At 39.5% G+C, this 22330-nt stretch overlaps 1 protein-coding gene across 1 annotated transcript; it reads left to right on the top strand.

The window, feature by feature from the left end:
- Positions 1-12299: 12299 nt before the first annotated feature.
- MSANTD3 (Myb/SANT DNA binding domain containing 3) lies at positions 12300-14269 on the top strand. The gene is made up of 2 exons (XM_062567964.1): positions 12300-12714; positions 13860-14269. The coding sequence occupies exons 1-2, from the start codon at positions 12300-12302 to the stop codon at positions 14267-14269; spliced, it is 825 nt and encodes a 274-aa protein (XP_062423948.1).
- The last annotated feature ends 8061 nt before the right edge of the window (positions 14270-22330 follow it).

Here is a 22330-nt window from a genome sequence, read left to right as displayed (position 1 = left end):
CTGCTTCACCATCAACCTCCTGAAATGACTTTAGTGAAAAGTAAGAGTAAAGAGAGTAAAAGGAAAATAAATTCAAGTGTTACAAAGACAAAAAGACTGTAACAGCATGGAGAATATTGTAGTCACTAAAACTCTGGCATAATGACTCAAAAAAGGATATGATGAGTGTCTACTAATTTACCTGTAAACATTTCAGGATATCCAGGCTGCTAACGTTGAATCACAGAATGGTTGAGGTTGGAAGGGACCTTTGGAGATCATCTAGTCTAATCCCCCTGCTCAAACAGCGTCACCTAGAGCATGTTAGACAGAATTATGTCCAGGAGGGTTTTGAGTATCTCCAGAGGGCACTCCACAGCCCCTCTGGGAAACCTGTTCCCATGCTCTGGCACCCTCACAGAAAAGAGGTTTTTCCTCATATTCAGGTGAAACTTCCTGTGTTTCAGTTTGTGCCTGTTGCCTCTTGTCCTGTCTCATGGGACAACTGAAAAGAGTCTGGCCCCATCTTCTTGACACTCTCCCTTCAGGTACTTGTACACATTGATTAGATCCCCCCCTCAGTCTTCTCTTCACCAGGCTAAAGAGGCCCAGCTCTCACAGCCTTCCCACCTATGGGAGATGCTCCGGTACTCTAACCATCTTTGTAGCCTATGCTGGACTCTCTCCAGTAGCTCCATGTCTCTTTTGTACTGGGGAGCCCAGAACTGGGTGCAGTACTTGAGATGTGGCCTCACCAGGGCTGAGTAGAGTGGCAAGATCACCTCCCTTGACCTGCTGGGAACACTCTTCCCAACGCACCCCAAGATACCATTGGTCTTCTTGGTTGCCACAAGAGCGCATGGCTGGCTCATGCTCAGCTTGTTGTCTACCAGGACTCCCCGGTCCTTCTCCACAGAGCTGCTTTCCAGCAGGTTAATTCCCAGCCTCAGCCTGACTGGGGCACGGGGTTATTCCTGCCTAGGTGCAGGACACTGCACTTGCCCTTGTTGAACTTCATGAAGTTCCTTTCCACCCAGCTCTCCAGCCTGTCCAGGTCTCTCTGAACAGCAGAACAGCCTTCTGATATATCAGCCACTCTTCCCAGTTTGGTATCATCAGCAAACTTGCTGAGAAGGCACTCTGTCCCTTCACCCAGGGCGCTGATGAAGAAGATGAGTAAGACTGGACCCATTATTAAGTCCTGGGGGACACCACTAGCTACAGGCCTCCAACTAGACTGTCACTGCTGATGACAACTCTGAGCTCTACCATTCAGCCAGTTCTCAATCCACCTCACTGTCCACTCATCTAACTCGCACTTTCTGAGCTTACATTTGAGGATTTAATCTATTTATGCTTTGCTTTACAGTCATATTTATAGGCTGCAATACCCCAGACTTGCTAGATGCAATGCCTATGCACACTTGGACTGAAACTTTCAAACCGTATTTCAAAATGCATTTCAAAAAAATACATTTTTGGCGCATTGTGAAACAAAAGTAGAGAAACAATGATGAACATGGTTATGTCTTCATCTCTATTGGAACTAAATCAGTTCTTACAGAACTGGGGAAGTCTTAATGATTTATTAAACCTACTAAAAATACTTTGTTTCAGCTAACTAAGAAATTTTTAATAAGCTCTTTCTAAAGCCAAATAAGAAGTACGTACAGAAAATATTTCTACATACTCTCAAAAGACTATTTTTAGCATATTTTAAAACCTGAAGGCTTCAAAGGTCTTGAATTCTTCAAGGTCTCTCAAAACTTCAATGTAGGTGATCATTAGTATTATAGCTAGTATGTTTTAACACACATTGCTGTTTGATTTCTGTAGGATTACATAGTTACATCATTAAAGAAAATAGGATAGGTCTTAAAGTACAGTTCTGAAAAGCTTGCTGGTTGGTTGGTTGGTTTCTTTTTTTTCATACACACCTGAATTGAGGCAGGGGAGAAAGGTAAAGAGTAGGAAGTAAAAATTTTTGCACTTACCAATGCCATCAGCTTTCAGTGCTTCTTTAATCTTATTTACCAAGTCATCATCCCCACAAGGGGGAGGGGAAGGGGGAGGAAAGACACTTAATACTCAAAGGTAACAATGCAAAGGTTTAATTATTAATCAAATAAATTAGATTAACAGCAACACCATAGACTACCTGAATAGACAACCATTTTAAACAGAAAAATATACACAAGACTTTTTCCTAAATTATCTATTATTTAAATCTCATTCTGCATTTATTAAACAGTTATAAATTCTGAAGCAAGTATTCTCCATCCTTACTAACTCAGAATACAAGATTCAAGGCTGTAATAACTTTTTCTGAGAGTACTAATATACAAAATTAAGTTCTACTTTATTGTAATAAACAAAGTAGTAAAGTGAGAAAACTAGCTAAACATCTGAAACTGTATATTTTGAACTACATAAAAATAACTACAGTCTGTTGCTAAATAAATCTATAAAATCTGACAAAAGGTGAGTTTAAAAACTGATCTTACTGTCTTGTGCCTGAATCCAAGGAAGTGAGTCTGCAAGTTTAATGCAGAAGCACACCAGATTTTGCAGATCTAGATTAAAAAAAAAAGAAATATTTCTAGCATACCATGCAAACTGCAAGATTACCGCTGACACCAAAATAAATCTGTTACCTAAGTGTCAGTTTATAAAAGTTCTATTAAAGTACTATTCCTCTAAAGACAAGCAATTAGGAACCTGCCCCCATCACAAGCATACTGTTTTCTAATCACATCTGGTTTATGGCTGGGTCAATTCAGAACAGGAGCAAAAGAGATCGGGTCTAAGTGCATGTGGATGAACAAATACAGGCTAAAAATCTTCTCCTTCCCTAAAAATCTAAGATGTTTTAAAACAACAAACTTGAAAACCACTGTATTTAGGATTTTTGCCATCAGCAGTTGCAATTTAGTCTTCTTCTTTACAAAAAAAAATAAAGTCTTTATTTAGAAACATACTATTTTTAAGATTATTTTCATTATTAAAAGTTGGTTCCTGACATACATGCACGTCAAACATGACAAGCACAGCATACTATGTTTGACTCCAGTATTACTTCAGGAAACAGCAAAAGGACAAACAAACTGATATAATGTGAAATGAGTTGGCAGGTATCTTCATCCTTGCATACATCCAGATAAGTGCTCTAATAATAATTACTGGTCTTAGTGCATCTTCCTATTATTTCCAGCAGAAAAGCAGCAAAGTAATACAAGCCTTCGAAGAGCAAAGTCAGCTTTAGGCTCTTTAATTCTTTCAAAAGCTTTCAATGCATCTGTTGCATACAGAGCACTAACTTTTTAACTTTCAGTTCCCCATATTTTGCATTCCTGCGCCCTACATCCTTTTAGAAGGATGGTTCTATCTTCTCCATGTCCATTGAGCTTGCATAAAATGATCTGGGACTAAAACAAGCTTGACAGATATGTGCACATACAAGGAAAATAACAGCAACCCCAAAATATATTTTTAGGGAGAAGTGAGAACATAACTCTTTATATGCACTTTTAAAAAACTGCTATATACAAAATTAGAATATGATTAAGATGCTAAGGCAGAAAGGCTTCCCAACTGTGCAAGTCCTATTCAAAAATGGTTACTTCATCCTCCTACCACATCCTAACCATGCATTTATGGCTTACACTTATTTCGTCTTTCAAGTGCCAGGCTATAAACTACAAATCTAGAAGAAGTCACGGCCTTTACTCTGTACTCCAATATGCAATCTGTGTCTAAGATTCTCATATCCCCCATTACAGGCCCAGAGTTTTCAGTCTCTATTACCTAGTTCCCTGGGCCTCAGCATTCCTATCCACCAGCTACCAGCAACAAGCCACAAACGTGCAAAACCTGTATGCAAGAACTTTCATTGCATCCTGGGTGTACTAAGAACTTAAAAGCAGCAGTTTTATACAGCTGAATGCAGTACAAAGCAGGAGGCTCCTCCCAAGAGGAGGATGGGCTTTCAGAGAAGTGGCTTCATGGCCAAAGGAAAACCACATAAAAGCATATGTCCTAGGATGCAAGATGTCACCACAGCCCTCACTCTTACATGATACCGGAGGCCTGCTAGATCCAGATATATAAGACGATGGAGTCTAGCAGTAGCCAAAGAGCCAAACAGAGTTCCAAACTCAACTGGCCATTCTAATACAGATTCCACTAGCTCAAATAAACCAATATCTGTGTTTTGGCAGTATGATGTATCAGCACTCTCATCTCAGAAAAGGTGCTGAGACGCACCTCAGAAAATCTAAAGGAAAAGAAAATACAGAATCTTTTCCCTTTTGCCTTATATCCAGTTAAAAAATGTGAAAATATCTTTTTATGTGAACCTCTAATGGACTACAATAGAAAAAGGTAGATCACAGCATTCTTATTTGCCCCTGCTCAGACAAAGGTATTCAGCAGGTAGATTTACAAGCCTGTCCCTAGCAGGTTACTGCCCTGGAAAAACTAAAGGAAATGAATGAATGTTAAGATTATAGAGCAAATGCTACATAAATAAAGCTATACATTGGGATGGGAACTGTCATGGCCTCTTACACAGTAGCTCAATCAGCATTAACAGTTATAACCTATAACCAAGCAACTATGCATGTTAACAGGTTTTGTATTTGCACAACACCAGCAAGACTTTACAGTTAGTTGTTACTTAGGATTCCGAAGTTCACTAAATGTAGCAGCCTCTGCAGATACTGCCTCTCATGGTCTCAGAAAATAGAGCAACTATTGAATTTTTAAGTTCATAAGAATCTCACAAAGTAATTAATCTAATACATGGAAGGTCCCTCAAGAAAAGAGAGGGTACACAGGCAATACTGTTGCAAGGATGTTGCACAACAAGGTCTACTAAACACACAAAAATTGATGTAGCTTAAAAATTGAGATATTCTAAAACTGAGAAGAAGATATGCAAGCCAAACCAACGCAGTCACAAGATACTTTTAACACAGCTATAGTTTTCACTGGTATTCAGCAAGGAGCAGAGCCAGTAGAGTAATTGAAGTTGCCCTTGTTTCATTCAAATTCAAACAAGTGATGCTTTTTAAAACCAGTTACAGTTGAAAAACGTAACACTCTTCAACAAAGAAAGCGCCAAGAAGACTGTATCACCGGACTCTAGTTTGAAGCTAAAGCCCTTCAAGAGATTGCTAACCTGCTATAGACCACGTACTAAAAGTATACATTTTCTAGTAAAACTAATTTGTATTAGTTAAGATTTTCAGTAAAGAATACTTACATGGCAGTAGAAAGGATTTAATTCCTTCTTTAGCTCAGCTTCAGGATCCATATTCGATCTTTAGATGATACGGAATCTCTAGAAAAACTACAAAAAAGATTACAAACTGTTACTTTAGCTTCACAAAGCCATTCAAATTCTTGTTCCATCCACCTAAGTGTTAGTCTTAATTTATGCCTCATCTTCAGTCACACTAAACCTTTAAATCTCCAGGTTAATAACAATATTTTTTAAGAGAACATGATTAGCTTTCAGCCTGAGCGTTTACCTCAAAAAGCCACACACCTTCAAACAAAACAAATTCAAATTATTTAACGCTTCCCTTTCTTTCATGCGATTCAGACACATACATGGACAGATTACACACAGGAACAAGAACGAGGCATGCAGAGCCCCAGGTGCTTATTTATAACAGTATTAAGGGCAGTTTTCTTCTAAACACATGCTCCCACTCCCGACCTTTGAGGCAGGAGGGCAGGAGGGCCCAAACCTATAAACTCTCTGCAACATGAGGCAGGGAGAGAGAGAGAGCTGGCCCCAGAGCCACCCGCAGAGGTGACCCAAGGCGGCAGGGCAAGGCAGCTGGGAGGGACACCGTGCCAGCGCCACCAGGACTGACACCCCACCTGCTCCTGCAGCCGGGCCACCGCTGCACCCATGGCCACCAAGGGAGAAGGCACGCAGAGACACCGATGGCTCCCGGCGCACAGATCGCTGCAGGCACTCCCCTCATGCCCGAATGGGCTCCTTCCTTGATGAAGGCCCACTTGAGAGGCGACTCCTGCCGCACAAGTGGACGCCAGCAACCTCTTCTTCTCAGCCTACAGGAGGGGAGTGCCAGCGGGAGACTTCTCGCTCCCGAAAGCCCCTCTCGCGCACCCGCCGTTACGCACCCAACGGCCGGCGGTCGGTGCCGCTCTCCCCGCGCGAGGGCGGCGGGGGCACGCGGCGCGGCCAGGAACGGCGTCCCTTGATGCACGGCACAGGGCCGCCCAGGGCAGAGATGGAAGAGCGGGTGCCAGGGTTTGAGACCTCCACGCCGGCGGAAGGAGATGAGCCACGAAACGGGAGCTGCGAGACAGCAGAATCACCCGCAAACGCCGCTTACCCGCCTCCCCGGCTGGCCTGAGCGAGCCCGTGCACATGCGCAGCACTCCCCCCGCCGCTGCCGGAGGTAAAGCCCGAGCTGGCGTCCCCTCGCGCAGCACCGGGGCGCGGGGGCGGGGCCGCGACCCCGCCCCTGCGGGCGCCCCCGCTGGCTGTGCGCGCGTGTCTGTGTCCGTGGCGCGCGTGGGCCCCTCTTCCCTCCACGAGACTGAGCAGGAGAGCGAGGCAACGCGCTGCTGCGGTTGCCGCTGCCGCCCCAGCAGCGCCTGCGCCGGCAGCTTTGTCCGCGGGCCAGTGTCAGGTGCAAAACGGCTTCCCCATCCTCTTTTGAGGGGCTTTAGGTTTTTACACGGCGCTCCCCAGGGCGCCGTTCAGGGCAGCTGCATCTGACGGGCGAGGCTCCCCCAGGGCGGCGCAGGGAGCACCGTCGCCCCGCGCGCGCCTCGGCCTGCGTGCCCAGCAACGCGGCACAGGGTGAGCGGCGGCCGCGGGCTGGTCTCGCCCCTCCGCGAGGCCGGGGAAGGCTGGCATCGCCCCGCGGTCCCTCTGGGGAGCCGGCAATCCAGCTCGGGGTTTGGTGGGAGCTGAGGGCGAGCCGGTGACCTGCCAGCGAGGAGGTGAGGGAGGGGGAGGCCTCGCGGGCGGCGGAGGGGGGAGGGGCGCGCGCTGCGCACCGCGGCGCTTTGTTAGGAGCGCGGAGGCAGCGCGCGGCTCAGCGAGGGCCCTGGAGTGCGGTTATATACGCATCGGAGCTTGGTCTGCGTGGGATTAGGGCAGCAGCGTGAGCGGCTTTTCATTCAGTTTATTACGATAGATGTTCCTGAATTTGTGTACCAGCTGCAGGCTGCGTGTTTGTCTTGGGTGGTGCATTCTTCTTTGTCAAGCAAGGACCCGTTCTTTCTCTTTCAAGTAGAAGAGGAGAAAAGGAAATAAAACCAAGCTCAAGTTAGTGGTTGAGGAGCTCTGATGCACGAGAGTCTGGTAGGATTCTTATTTATGCCTATTTTTGGTGAATTTCACACAGTCATTTGAAATAACCTGCATCCATTATCTTTGCTTTACACAAGCTGCTTTGGATGTCCTCCATAGCTATCAGGATGACCTGTTTAAAGTGTGTGTTCGTGTGTGTGTAAATTTTGCCAGGAGAAAAGTAGGCAAAGTACCTTAACTAATAGATTATTTTATTCATTTACCAGACAATCCATGGTAACTATTATTTTTTGTTAAAACAATTAAAAGCATTTGGGGGGGGATTAATTGATTATGTGTAACACAGTTTCTGTATAGGTTTAATTCATACTTGCATCTAATTATATAATGATTTCAAATCTCAAGGTAGGCAGGGGTCAGGCCTGGAATACTCTGATGGAAGCTGAGTGAGGGAAAACCTAACGTTTGAGGAGGAAGGACACTGTTTATTGCTGGTTCTGTCATTCAAATGAAATGTAAACCTGTTAGTTTTAACTGGTTTTGGTCATGCCTTTCCTTTCTCCCTTTCTCCCTTGAACATTGAATAAAAAAAGGCATCATTATGATTGGATTCCAGTTGTGTTAATTACTAGTTATATTTAGTTTCATCTGCAATTCAACTTGGATAAATAATTTTTGTGTTTTTAACTGTTTCTGGTTGTAGGCGTGTTGTGTATTGGTAAATTAATTCCATTTCCGCACCAGAAGTGACAACAGTTCACTAACAAACTATGATCTGTGTTTCTGGTTAGTGCAAATGTTTGGGTTAAACTTTCCACTATAACTTTCTGTTTGTGTTTTCTCATGCCTAAAAAAAATATTTCAGGGGCTGAAAATGTTCACTTATGCCAACCTGAAGTGATTTTAGGGGGAGAGACTTATTTGCAACTGGCTTAAGTTTCTGTGTATACTTAGGTGTGCAAACAACATAATACATATATACATACCTGTAAAAATCAGGATTTGGAAGATACTTATTTTAAAGTGATAAAAGCTTGTGTAACAGGAAAAGTACTTAGGTCACTGAGCAGTGCCATGGGAAGATATTTAGGGTAAGGTACTTACCCTAAGTTGCATGCATCTTTAGGCACCTGTAAAAGTGTGAGAAGCCTTTCAATCTCTGTTTCTTAGAATTTACTTTGCAGCTGTCCTTCTATACTTACATGTTCCCAAGTTGATTCTGTTTGCTGTCTGAGCCACATTGTAAACTACTTCCATTTCAACAGATTCATACATATTAAATTATATCCTGGGTGTATGTTGTAGAAGGCTCTTTCACCCTCAAAATGGAAATTTTGTCCATGAGATATAGACCTAAAGGAGTCCCTTCTCATACTCCATGGAGGAGCCAGCAGACTTCCAGAAAGTGATTAGTATGCACAGAGAAACAGGAGTGAATATAAATACATGATGATGTTTTGCTGCAGCTTCTCAGTGCCCTAAGTTCTCCAGCATCTCAGCGTGCTTTCTATTCACATAATTGAAAATGCATTTTAATGTATTGAAGGAAGTAGGCCAAGTATGTAACATCTTGAGAAGAATTTTCAGCAGTTTGAGTTTTTATGCATCCTAGATTGTGTCCATTCCATGAAGAATTCAGAATTACAAGTACAGTGTGTATAGTGGAAAAAGATAATTAAGAATGTGTATGGGGAAAGGGAAAAGACTAAGTCTCAAGAGTGGGACTTACGTTTCTGTTCTTAAATGTACAGCATTTGAGCTTATGACTGGTGATCTCAGATGCTACCACAGTAAAAACAATAGAAGGAAATGATAGCCTGGTATAAAAGCAATACTTACAGATTTGCTATGAGAGAGAAACTTTCATCCTAATACGTAGGATATTAATATATGTGAAGTCCCGTTTAGAAATGCTTTAAATATTTACCAATATCAGTTAATCTCTGTTAGTCTGTGTCGCCAAATATTTACTCCTTGGAATCTAGAAGTTTAGATGTTGTTAACTTTTTTTAAGCTTAGAAAAGTCTACAAAGTTCTTGAAAATCCTTTGCTTTGCTTATTAAAGGGCCTTTCTATGCATGAACATGTCATGAATTTTAATCTGAAATTATCAGACATTTTGAAGCTAGAAACAAGATTCATGTACCTCAATGGAAGGTAGTGTCAGTCCTTTCTGATCCTGAGAACCAGGATCATATGGTATTGGACCTTGTGACTTTTGCTGGTGATGGTGATGCTTTTCATCCTTTTGCTCAGTGAAACTGAGCTTAAGACAGGCTGAAGAGTCAATATTTGGTCCCAAGATTTTAAGAAACTATCTAAAATAGCTCAATGGTTTAGAATGGTACAGTAAGCCCTAAGTAAGAGAGAGAAGCAGATAGACTCCATTTCATTATAGGTCTATCATATTTTACAGGTCTTGAGAGCTGTTTCATGGATGAGCTAAGTTCCCAGTTTTCAGTATCCTTGTTAGGATGTATGTTTTTGATTAATTTGTTCTTTTTTTTTCTTTTTTTTTTTTAAACTTAAGGAACTTCTGAAGCAGATGTTCTCTTCTGTGTATTAGACCTAGATATTACAATGATTGGTATGTGATACCTCAAGTTTGTTTACGTTCACTTAGAATTACAGGTATTTAAGAATTTCTGTCAGCAGCAAATGGGGTGATGCAGGCTTTCACAGAGAACAATAAATGACCTGATGTAGTGTGATAGATGAAATACTGGATCAGAGAACTGTCATCTTCACACTTGGTCAGCCAGCTCTCTTTCTTCTCCCACTTTTTTTCTTTCTTGGAAATTAAACAGGTTCTTCTGTGAACAGTAGAACTAATAGAGGCTGGCTTCCTATTAATCTAAATTCTGTCCACTGCAAAAATTCCAGATCTCCTGTGTCTTTATGACACCATTATTCTTTTAAGAGATGGTAGAATTGAATAACCAGGAGCTATGTAGGTGCCAACCAGCTAATCAGTACCTGTATGATGATTGCCCCACTTGAGTACTATTAGAAAGAAAATACATAAGTAAGTGTACCTTGTCTCTTTTTCACTAGGAGTACGACTTAGATACAGCTGCGGACTTTCATGAAACTTCCAGAAATGTAATTATTTTTGAGATATCTACTTTGCTGTCAAATTTCAACTCACTGGGCACAAGAATTTACTGTGGGTGGAGAGACACAAACAGATGGAGAGTATGGTCATGGAGCCGTATTTCCTCAATAATCCCTTTCATTTCTATTACTGTACTAAACCAAATTTTTCAATTGTTCCTTTTCTTGCAAACCCAAGCTCTTAACTGTATGTTATACTATCTTGAACTCAGACCATTATTTATTTCTTTTCACTTTGTTTCAGTTTGCTATTCTACACTTTGTTTTACTGCCTTGTCTATTCCTTGATTCCTCCTCTTAGGTTTTCTGGTTTTTATCAGATTTTTAGGGGTTATTTGGGACATTTCTGTTTTTTATGTAAAAGATGTTTTCTCATTTTGAAATTTTTATATAGCCTATCCATTAGTTTTCTTGGATAGGGTTGCCATCACAGGAAAAGGCAAGAATAACTGTAAATATCAAGACATTTGGAGGAGAGGAATTACAAAAGATGGTACAAAGAGAAGTAAGATTAGTGCACTGAATAAAAAAATGCTTGGGCTGTAAAAGAAGAAAGAAATCTAATGGTGAAAGCTATTGAATTATCAAGTAGTGTTATGAGGGAAGCAGCAGGCAAAATACTAGAAAATTCATTTTAGGAAGGAGTCCTAGACTGTTAAGAAGATCAACCAAGTATCTTAATGTGTATGTTCCATCTCTGACCTTTATATTAAAAACAGATGAATTGCAAGCTAAGATGGACACCTTTTTTTTCTAATTAACTACCCAAGAGTTTCTGCATAAAACTTAAAAGTAATTTTGGCCACACAGCTGTAGTGGGAGTGAATGAGATGAAAGAAGAGAAAGATAAAAGAAAAGGCTACTTTTTTGCAGCACAATCATGTGTTAATTATTCAATTATTATGGGGGGGTTGTTTGTTTGTTTGTTTGTTTTTACTATGGATAAGAATTCCTGAAAATCAATTGCCCTTTTCTTATTCTGTACATAAGCACTAGGCTTGAGGAAAGAGGCAGTGTAGTTAACTTGGCATTCTAGGCTGGTAGCTGGTTTCTGAGAGTGGCCAGCAGTGCAAGCACAAGGAAGAGTAGGAGAAGATGGCACACATGCAGAGCGAGCAGAAAAGGGCTAGGAACCTGTACCTTCACAGAGAGGTTAGTTCCTGTAGTTAATCCATGTCGTCTTGCAAACTTTGCTTCTTGTCAGCATCATAATTCTGGTCAGGGTCCTGCCCCTGTTGAATGTCAATCAAGGCGGGCAGAACTCAGGGGAGAACCAAACCAACTGAAGTCTTTAAAAGGAGATCTTACTGTCATTTATCATATAACTTTCAAATATTACAGAAAGGAGAGAGAGGAGAAATTGGTACCCTCAATTAGCAAGGACAGAATGAAAGACGCAGGCAGAAAGAGGGTCTTTCTGCAACAAACACAAACCTGCTGAAAATAGCTTCAGGCTAAAGTCTAAAGTCATCAAAGGTATTGTTAAAATCTTCTGTAGCTCAGAGTTTTGAAAACTCACCTGGTGTAATGAATAGGAGAAGAGACTTTTTTTTAGTTAAAGATTAAGTATTTAATATCAAAGTGTAGAATAGGGCACAAATTGTAACAGGCAGGAGGCATAAATTGTAACAACATAGTCACTAAAGTGGCAATGTAAACCAACATAGAATTATAATACAGATAACCTGAATGTTTCATTTTTTTACTCTGAAACTACACGCAAGCTATTCTAGAAATGAAAATATTTTAGAATTTTAGAAGATGTTTAGATGTTGTGTACTGAAATGCTATGTTTAGGAATTGTTTGCTGAAACAAATGTTCTTGATACTGTAACTAGTTCTTATCTCCTTTTTGTTTTCAATATTGTTTTCATAGGATTTTTGCTTCCTGGAGAAACAGTAGAAAATGCAAAACGAAATAATTAAGCCTGCTAAATACTTCTCAGAAGTGGAGAAGAGTGTGCTGCTTGCATTAGTTGAAAAGTACAAATACGTACTTGAATGTAAGAAGAGTGATGCAAGAACTATCGCTCTCAAACAGCGTACTTGGCAAGCACTAGCTCATGAATATAATTCACAACCCAGTGTATCACTACGAGACTTCAAACAATTAAAGAAATGCTGGGAAAATATCAAGGCACGGACAAAAAAGATAATGGCACATGAAAGACGGGAGAAGGTAAAAAGAAGTATTAGTCCACTTATAAATACTCACATCATAGGGAGAGAGAAGATTGCCAGCATAATGCCTGAGCAAATGTACTTTTTGCAGAGCCCACCAGAAGAAGATTCAGAGTATCAGCCTGATGCTTCTAGTCAAGGTATAAATGTTACTGTGATGATGCAAGTAGTATTGTTTTGTATGTGGTTTTGCCAGTGATTCTCTTTCTGCAGTATAAATCTCTACACTTGGCTGTGACTGCTGGCTACAGAAAAGTAATTTCAGAGCTGTGGTATTACAAGACACTATATATTTCCACAGGCCCTCAAGGGGGAGAGTCAGTTAGACAGCTTTCAACATACCTGCCACTTTGTGACAAGCATCACAGTAGCCATCATGCTCGCTTTCCAGGGAACAGAAGAGCCCCAAGGATATAGTGATCCTTTACAAAGTATTATTTTGTTGGGAAAAAGGTTATTGGGGCGGGAAGAAGCTCCCAGCAGCAAATCGATGCGCAGTTGTCTGATGGAAGTGTTTCATGCTGCAAGAGTTCTCTTCAGGTCTTCCCTACTTTATTTCAGGAAGGACTAAAAAGAATTTGTAGAGTTATATTTCACATTGGAGTCCACATTGGAGAATGACCTTTTTAAAAAGGTTAAGTACTACATTCTTCTTTGTTTACCAAGCATGCACAGACAGAATAATCTAAGAGTAGAAGGGATGGTAGCTGGAGCAGTCTCTTGCAAACTTTATTATGTCAGAATCTTCTCAAAATAAGAATAATGTATTTTTTCCCTGAAGATATACAACTTGTACAGGAGTGATAAGGAAGGCAAATATATATAGTATTCTTCTTAGTATTCTCTGTCTCTCTTGGTGTTAATGTAGACACTGCTCTTCATCTGAGACGTAGATCTTTCATAAAAGTTTTGCTAGTCACATACGCATTTGGCTTAAGCAGCTACATTAAAGTTTATCTGTAGGCTCAGGCACCTAAATTTAAGTGCCCATGTTTATATATTTATATATAAATATATAAAAGTCTCTGTTCACTTTAGGATTCGAAGCCTCCATTGTAGTCATGGAGGTCTGTCAAAAGAGCCTGAAGTGGCTCAGTTCACCTTGAACTAGACCGCTACGCTCATAGGATTCTCTAATGGAACAGCATTATGTATTCTCCTGTATTATTGTACAGAAGAAGGTTTAGATGTATACACCAATAATTACATTTATAATCACAAGTTTGTGTTACCTGAGGGGAAGAGGGAGAAGAAGGAATAATACTTTTTCTGTTGTGTTTTACAGAGTCATTTGTTGTCTCAAACAGAGAACTCTGCGACGAAGAGAAAGAGCTGGTACATTTCCCAGTATGTGAAGGTACCTCCCAACCTGAGCCTTCATGTTCTGATGTCAGAATAGCAGCAGATAAGAACTACAGAAGTAAAGCATCTCAGGAAAGTGCTCTGAAAAAGATGCATGAGGAAGAGCATCATCAGCAAATGTCAATTTTGCAGCTACAGTTAATCCAAATGAATGAAGTTCATGTGGCAAAAATACAGCAAATAGAAAGAGAGTGTGAAATGGCCGAAGAAGAACATAGGATAAAAATGGAAGTGCTGAACAAAAAGAAAATGTATTGGGAGAGAAAACTGCAGACGATTACAAAAGAATGGCCTGTATCATCCTTTAATAGACCCTTTCCTAATTCACCATAGAATATAAAGTGACAGTAAGTCTGAGCACATTGTAAGTAATGTAGGTTGGAAAGAGTGTTTAAAGAAAATGTACTGTGACAGAATGGATGCTCTGTTGATAGTGATCACGTTTTGACTCTGAACATTTAGGAAAACAGTGGTAGAGTCTACAAAGTAGAAAATTGTATTGTTCGTTTTTAAGTAAATGCTGACTTGTTTAACTTTCAGATATGAACAATATTCTAAAAATATGAATGCATTTTTCCCTCTTCACCCTACCACCTTTCTGAAATGAAGATAATGTCTCAGAATAGTTTATACATTTGGATGTTCTTAAAAAAAAAAAAAAAAAAAAAAAGTTTTAAAGAGGTTGAAGTGTCTGTTTTTTTCCTAGATCTTCCTACCTGCCATTTCATGAATGAAGGGAGGGGTTGGACTTTCTCTCTGCTATCGAGAGAAAAGATACTTGACAGGCATCGATTGGATTATTATACTGGGACATAGAAAATATTCTATGCTTGGTTTACATATTTTATAGTTTACTTTTCAGAGAAGTTATGAAAATGAAGGAAGTAGCAAAGGGCAAAAAAACACAGTAGTAAAGTCCTTTGCTTGTGGAAAACTGCAGTTATGTTTTTCTGCCAGCTGGTTGTGGACTAGCCCTCTAGTTTGAGCCCTGATCCCGATCCATACTGTGGTACATGCATTGCTCCCTTCAACATGCTAATACAGAAAACACAATGGGAATGATTTAGTGCAACTTATTTTACACAACAGAGCGGGAAAAAATTGTTGCAGAGCTACTGCAAGATCAAAAATAGGCCAGGTAGCAAACTTAGTTTTCTTATAAATTGGCCATATCAAGGGAGCACAGGACTTCCAAAGTAGGATATAATTATGGACGCTTCTTTTTTTTTTTTTTTTTTTTTTTTTTTTTCCTGCTGAGTGGAACCATTACTGAAAGGCAGGACAATAATGTAAAACAACGATAGAGGCAAAGGAAAGAAGTGAACAGAAGTTAAGACCTCTGTTTAGAGGTTGCATTCTGTGGTATGGAGAATGAATTAGTTATTTCAGCGGTAATGACAATTGTTCAGGCATCATCCAGAAATAGGATAGGATAGGAAAGACTAATGACATTCTCTTAAAAATGGCAGGACTCCTCCCGTACAGTTACTAAGTGAGAGTAATTTGAAACTACAAAATTGAAAGCATGCATGTTAAAGGTGTAGAAAGCTAACGAATGGAAATAATTTGAGCACTGTGAAGAAATCAAGAATGGAGAGACAATCCAGGTCTAGATAGCCCTGTGAGAAGGTGTAGAATAGTCCAGGGAGAATCTCATGGTATTTGAGATAAATGTGTTTCTGATTCCTGAAAGTTATACCATGAATCATGAAAGATTGTTTTATTTTTGTTTTATTTTTATATTTAAAAAAAATCATCTAAATATGCATGTTTTAGGACTGTACTAAGTGGGCAATGCCTTGGATTTTGGTATCTATACTCATTCACATAGGGAAACGCTTGTGTTAATTAAGAATCCAAAATGTTTCCTTTTTAGACTGAACAAGAGAACCATTTAATGCACCCTTTATTTAAAGGAAAGAAAAGCATCCTAATTCTTTCTAATCTTCTTACTGTGAAGATGGGAAGGAAAGAATGGTCAGTACATACATACAGGAAGTGTTGGGAGTATCACACCCAACACAAATGATAAAGGATGCTTTTGTTATACAGGTAACATAGAAGGCTTACTGACAGGCTTCTGCTTTCCTATCTTGGTCGCTGTAAGGTTGTTTGATAGACAAGGATACAGCAGGATACAGTGCAGGATCAACACAGTGAAGTAACACATCTCCGTGCCAGCTTTTGGCTTCTCTCTTTCGTTTATGAAGTGATTGTCTGGCCTGGAGTTTAAATGACTTGAGAATGTGGCTTTTGCCACATTTTTGCAATTACTTCCTCTGATATTAGTGTTTCTTTTCTTTTGCTCAACTTTTCTCATATAATATGACCGTATGTAATACAGGCAACACTAGCATTTGTTCCTCTTGCTTTTTCCTAGTTCAGATATTTCCACGTAATTGTATTTCTCTGTTAAGTGTTTGGCTAGGCTGTATAGGTATTTCCCACATCTCTTCATACATAAATTACAGCTGGACTAAAATACTTGTTTTTCTTCTCTGGACTTGTTCTACAAGTTGTTTACACCTTTCTAGAATGGAATTAAAAGATAAATTGGGCACAATGATCCCTTTAACTCTGTAAGAAAAAATACATATTAGGTAGACATTGTGGCTTATTGTTTTCAGCCTCTTTGTTTCTAAGGGAGAGAAAATATGACGTTCTTGTCAAAACATGAAGAATTCCTTTATGTTCCCGAAAATGCCACTATCCTGCTTCTAGTGGTATCTCTCCTTGGAAATCATGTAAGTGATGTTTAGCTCAGTTAGTTAGAGCATGGTGCTGCTAATGCCAAGGTTGTGGGTTCAATCCCCATATGGACTATGCTGAGGGTGATTATCCGGTATAAACCTGTCTTAACTGTTGGGGGGGTGGGATTCTGTATTTCTTCCTTACATCTGTTTCCCATTATTTTTTTAACCTGCAATATGAGCAGGAGATTTCATCCAAAAGTAAACATTTTGCTCTTTTCTTTCTCTTGCCTGGATTGCCTATATCATATATCATCTGAGCATGAAATGGGTTTTCTTCAGCTCTATTTTCTTCCACTTCCACAGACAGTATGCTTAGCCTTTGCTGCCCAGCTGCCCAGACATTGCTGGTTCTGGGCACAGGCTAGAAAGCGTGTTAGAGGACTCTGAAAGGAGATGGTCACTGTAGAGAGAGGTGTAAAGAGAAAAGCGCTTTCTCCATTTCAGCTGCATGCAGTTCTGGGAGGAGAGGCTCTGCCTACAAAGTTGTACATCAAGATCAGAGATAAGTTAAGGTGCTGTAGCTGTGTATCAGTGCTGTGTAGCACTGAATCTTCCTAAGTCCTTGGGGTTCTGCAAGTTTAGGTTTGAGCTCCTGCAAACAAAATTCCTTCTTTCTGGGAAGTGGAAGAGTCTCGGGCCAAGATTTTCATGGATATTTCCTCAACTCAACACTTTTACCCTGGCAAAATTACCCACCCTACAGTCTATTAGATTACTTCTCTTGGCTCTTGCTCTGCTGTCAGAGCAGCAGAGATCCTACTGCTCCACGTAAATCCTCTTCAGCATGCCTTCTTACACTGCTAAGACCTGTTTAGCCAGAGCTAGAATATGTAGTGCTCCTGGCCAGTCATTGTTCAGAGTACTGGTCCAGACAAGGGGCAGTTGTCCCTAGTTAGATATTCAGATGTGTATACTTGCAAAATAAGTACTGATGTATGCTGAAATTAATCTATTTTGGCTAATGAAATAAAACAAGTAACAGGATAATAGGATAATATGCAAGCACTGTTAGTTAACTTTAAAACAATTACAGAAGACAGCTCAATACGTTTGATAGAAAAAAAGAAGATAATTTGTTGCCATCTCTGCCATAGGTTAATACTTTTGACAGTGAAAGTAAGCTATGATCTCTATTTCCAATATAAAAGATTAACTTTTGTGCTGCTGATGATTTTGCTTTTAGCTTTTTATTTTTTTAAAACATGCAATTACAGAAATCAGTTTGGTTTCCTAATACATAAAGAAGGGGCATGTAGAAATGTGGACAGATTTCTGGAGCTAATACAAGAGCAATAAAATAGAAAACTACCAGTTGTGTCTCTGAATGTTTTAGAATTCTGGTGGTGAAGGGGTTAGGCATCCCACAACATCATCAGTTGTGTTACTAATGTTAAACAAACATTTGCATAGGCAAAAATTGGGCTGGGATAGCTTTTCAAGAGAGTCGGAAGTGAAGACAGCTAAGAGATGTCCTAATAGATGACACTGTCACATACATCAAATATTTCTTCCCCTATGGTCTTCACTCTCCCTGACTACCTTTTCCTTTGAGAAACTAGACACATCCACCATACCAGTCGCAACTCTGGGTGCCTGACCATAAAAAATGTAACTGTATCAGGTAGAAGTCCCCCCAGAATTACGAGGCCTCCCTCTATACTAAATTAAGTTGGACAATTTTCTTAGGCTGTAACAGAGTCCAGGTATGCATGCTACATACTGAGGAAAGAGGTGTGAAATTCATCCAGCACGTAGTCAGTCAAATGCAGTGGGCTATGTGACTAACAAGCAAAAAAAAAAAAAAAAAAAAAAAAAGAAAAAAAAAGAAAACAGCACCTGCTGAATGGCTTTGGGTTATAAAACCTGTTCTGTTGATGAGGCAGGGTAGATGTATCTCACTGGATGGTCAACCAGTTTAACAGTAAGAATCATGAAATATCTTTGATGGGTCTTCTAATTCATCCAATTCTGTTAAAACAGAGAATGGCGGGGGGAAAGATTTTTTTTAGCTCTCAGAATTTGTTATTCAATTATTCAGTTGAGCAGCAGAATACCTGTGTGCTTCAGTTTCTTACTGAACATTAATGCACATAATTAATCAAATTTGTTTAGCAAGAGAGTAGAGGAAAGTTTGCATTAAATAGGACTTGAGATTGGTAGTTTTCCACTAGTCTTCAGATATTTCTTCTCATATATAAGGAGCTATTCGTGGACAGTCCTGAATCTGGAATTAGCATTATATGCCAATTTAGTAGTAATTTATTATTTACACATCACTAACAAGGTGAAATACAAGTTCACCAAGCTCTGTGTATTACTTGGTCATGTATAAAACCCTTCCATTTTCTTAGAATTATGCCATGAAATAAAATACTACACCACAAATGGACCAGCTGAGTTACCCTTGTAAATTCCTGCAATGCATTCTGTACTGTAGTATAATGCAGGGAAAAAATATTCTGTTTTTGTTCAGTTCTGGAGTTTTGAGTATTTAACCTCTCACTGAAGTTCTATTTAAAATTGTATTGTACTGTTAGACGTCTACGTATTCCCACAGAACTGTCCTTCAACTAAATGAGTCACTCGACTTTCAGCTTTTGAATGCCAAGCCCATGGACTTGAAGTCTGAATTGACACACACATGATAAATTCCTTTGCCTGCAAAATATCTTGTAAATGGTGTCACATCTTAAGACTCCAGAAAGTACATAGTAGGTGGGGACATGATGGATTTGGTATTTAAGCCAGAGCTGAAATTTTGGTGGACTGGGAGATATCAATGCCGACCTAAAACAGAGGTTCAACCTCTGCTTGAAAAACAGTAATATCCAATCCAATACATCCTTATCTCCAATTTTCCATCTGAATGAGGTATAATGAGAAGTCCTTGCCAAATAAAGCAACAGTAGTTTCCAAAATGCATTTGTTTTTATTTGATTTGATTTCAAGTACCGGCTTACGTAAGGGCTCTAAGGCTAGAGTGGACTTTATGTTGCAGTCTGTGGTTGGCTGATAGCATTTTAAGGAAATTTTCTGTAGTGATTTCGGTCTTTTGGTTTTAACTGCAGTACTTCTATGTGGATGCACTTAGTCATGCAGTGGTGCTGACCAGATCATGCAAAGGTTGTCCTGCAGTGACTCCTTACAACTTTTCTAATTACCCAATCAGCAGTGATGGATTAATTTAAATAAAAACTGAGAGGCCTTGGCAGTAATGACAGCTGCCATTACTAATTCCATCACTGAGGTGTCTCATCACACTGAGAATGTGGCAAGGTCAGAGATATAATCAATATACAGTCAGTGATATAATCAATACATAATCATACCAGTACCTGTATCTTTATCCCAGCCAATTACAACAATTTCTTCTGAGGCAAATCCTGTTTTTAGTTCACTTGTAGACCCACCAATTAATTGCTTGCTTCCAGTTTAACACTTGCACAGTTCTGCTGAAGCCAGTTTGTTTCTCTACACGTTACTGGGTTTGATGGATAAGTCCAGATCTCAGCTTTCACTCTCATCCAAATTCCAGGCTACCAAAACTGCTTGCGTAAGTGTCCTGCTGGGAAGCCAAGCAGGGACAATCAGGCATGAGAGAAGATTGGCCTAAACTTCATCCTTTCTCCTACAAACAGGATGGCTGTAAGTGGCTCAAACCACATGTTATGGCAAACTCAAGTCCAAACCCTGTTGCAACTTAAAAAAAACAAGTATGAACATAATAACAGGAGTAGTTCACTTCAGTGTACTGTAAAAATGGCTTTGGGTGCCAAGCAATTTTTAAATTGTTATTTATTAAAATCTTCCAAATCATGGGAGAGGTTAAAATATAACCTGTCAGTGATCAACCAGCAAGAGCAATACATTAACACAGCTTCAGTCTGCTAGGTTCAGTTTTCTGCTAGGATTTGGTTAACTGGTATGGCTAATATATCACACAGACACCTCTAATCTTTCTTCCTCATAAAATCTTGGCTACTTCCATGAAATTAGTTCACATTTTTTCAAACGAACAAACAAAAATGCAAGCCAACTATCCTAAGTCATCCCTTTGATGGAAGTATATCTATAATTCAACAAAAGAAACAATATAATAAATACTCTTCTAAAATCTCATGTTTTCAGCTGTGTGTAGTCTTTTGTGTTTATTTACACTTTCTGCCTTTCTTTCTAAAGAGTCTTAGACTTAAATCACAAGAGATCTAGTCTTCAGGTTCTACATAGCCAACTGTCCTACTATTTTAGATCTATACCAGAAAAAGTTCTGGCATTCTGTAAATGCAAATTCAAATATATTCATTTTTTTAAAACTTCCTATAGGAGTAGAAAGCATAGCCCCAATTAGCTTTCATTTTGTGGTTATGTTTCTGAACTTCCAGTCATAAACTGTGCAAGTTATCTTGTCACCAACTTGCATTCAGCAACACCAGTAAAGTTATCAAGCATATTTTTCTGAAGTACTGGTCTGGTGGAGCTCCCATTCTCTTCAGTTGAGGTCACAGCAATTTAGGATTTCTGGGCAAAAAGGGCTCTAGAAACTATGGACTGGAGTTTCAACAGAGCATGATAGTTACACTTTCAGGTCTCACTGATTTCTAGCAAACACTGAAGCCCTGTATCTCACAGGCATCTTTTTGAATTTCTTCTCTGAGACTGATAAGGAAAATAAAATGCTTATCAAAAGAAACTGCATATAGTTTTTCTTTAACTTTTTTCTTTCTGTGATCTTTGAGTCACTGTTACTGACAAATCATTAAGAAACCCTCTTTTCCAAAAATTCATTCAGTTTTACAGAAGTATTTTTAGAGTGCCTGAGAAGCAAGAATGCTTTAAGAGATCATTTGCTTCTAAATGTGTTATTGCCATCCTTAGCAATATTACCATCTTGTGATAGTACACTATGTTGGCCAGGTTTTGAGAAGTGATACCTTTCCCAAGGGGAAAAAGCAACCTTCTATTTAATTCGTCAACAACTCAGGGTATTGTTAAAAGTTGTTGTCAGAAGTTCTCTTTCCACTGTCATTTTTTTATCCTGCAGAGACTTCACCTATTTTGCATCTCTGTTCTGCCATCCATGGAATTGCACCTGAATTCCTTTGGTCGAAGAGACTGCAAGGATCTTCTGAAAACCAAACTGGTAATCTTCCCATGTGTGTTCAGAGTGCTGAAAAACACAGCAGTGTAAATGCAGAAGAACTGAAACTCTGACCTCTAAAATACTGCTAGCACACTATCCCAAGAAAAACTTGAGTCTAGGCATCCCCTTTGTCACTTCTGTGTAAGTGGTCAAATCATTAGGCATCCACTCTTTATTTACATAGTGTTGTGTTTATTCTGTAATATTAGATTCTGTTGTATTTTAACAGTATATAAAATTACATTGTATAGTGTTTGTGCTTCTAGTTGCTGAGCATCTGAAACAAAACTAGCACTTAAGTACCGGGCCATTTGTCATAAGATACTTGAAAATGTATGCATTCCTTCTGATACTATATATTTTAATGAAGTATTACATGGTACTTCTTGTGGTCTTTGCCTTTTATTAGCAGCAATTTCTGGGTTTGTTTTCTAAATTGCACTGAAAAATATACATCATTTAAGAACTAACCCCTTTTTAGCCAGATGGTTTCCCACTAGG

This window comes from Rhea pennata, chromosome 2 (assembly GCF_028389875.1).
Source record: "Rhea pennata isolate bPtePen1 chromosome 2, bPtePen1.pri, whole genome shotgun sequence".
NCBI lineage: Eukaryota > Metazoa > Chordata > Aves > Rheiformes > Rheidae > Rhea > Rhea pennata.
This window is presented reverse-complemented; position numbering and strand designations above follow the sequence as displayed.

Coding starts and splice junctions, on each gene's coding strand:
- MSANTD3 (XM_062567964.1), top strand. CDS start 12,300: ATGCAAAACGAAATAATTAAGCCTGCTAAATACTTCTCAGAAGTGGAG. Junction 12,715..13,859: donor GCCTGATGCTTCTAGTCAAG/GTATAAATGTTA, acceptor TGTGTTTTACAG/AGTCATTTGTTGTCTCAAAC.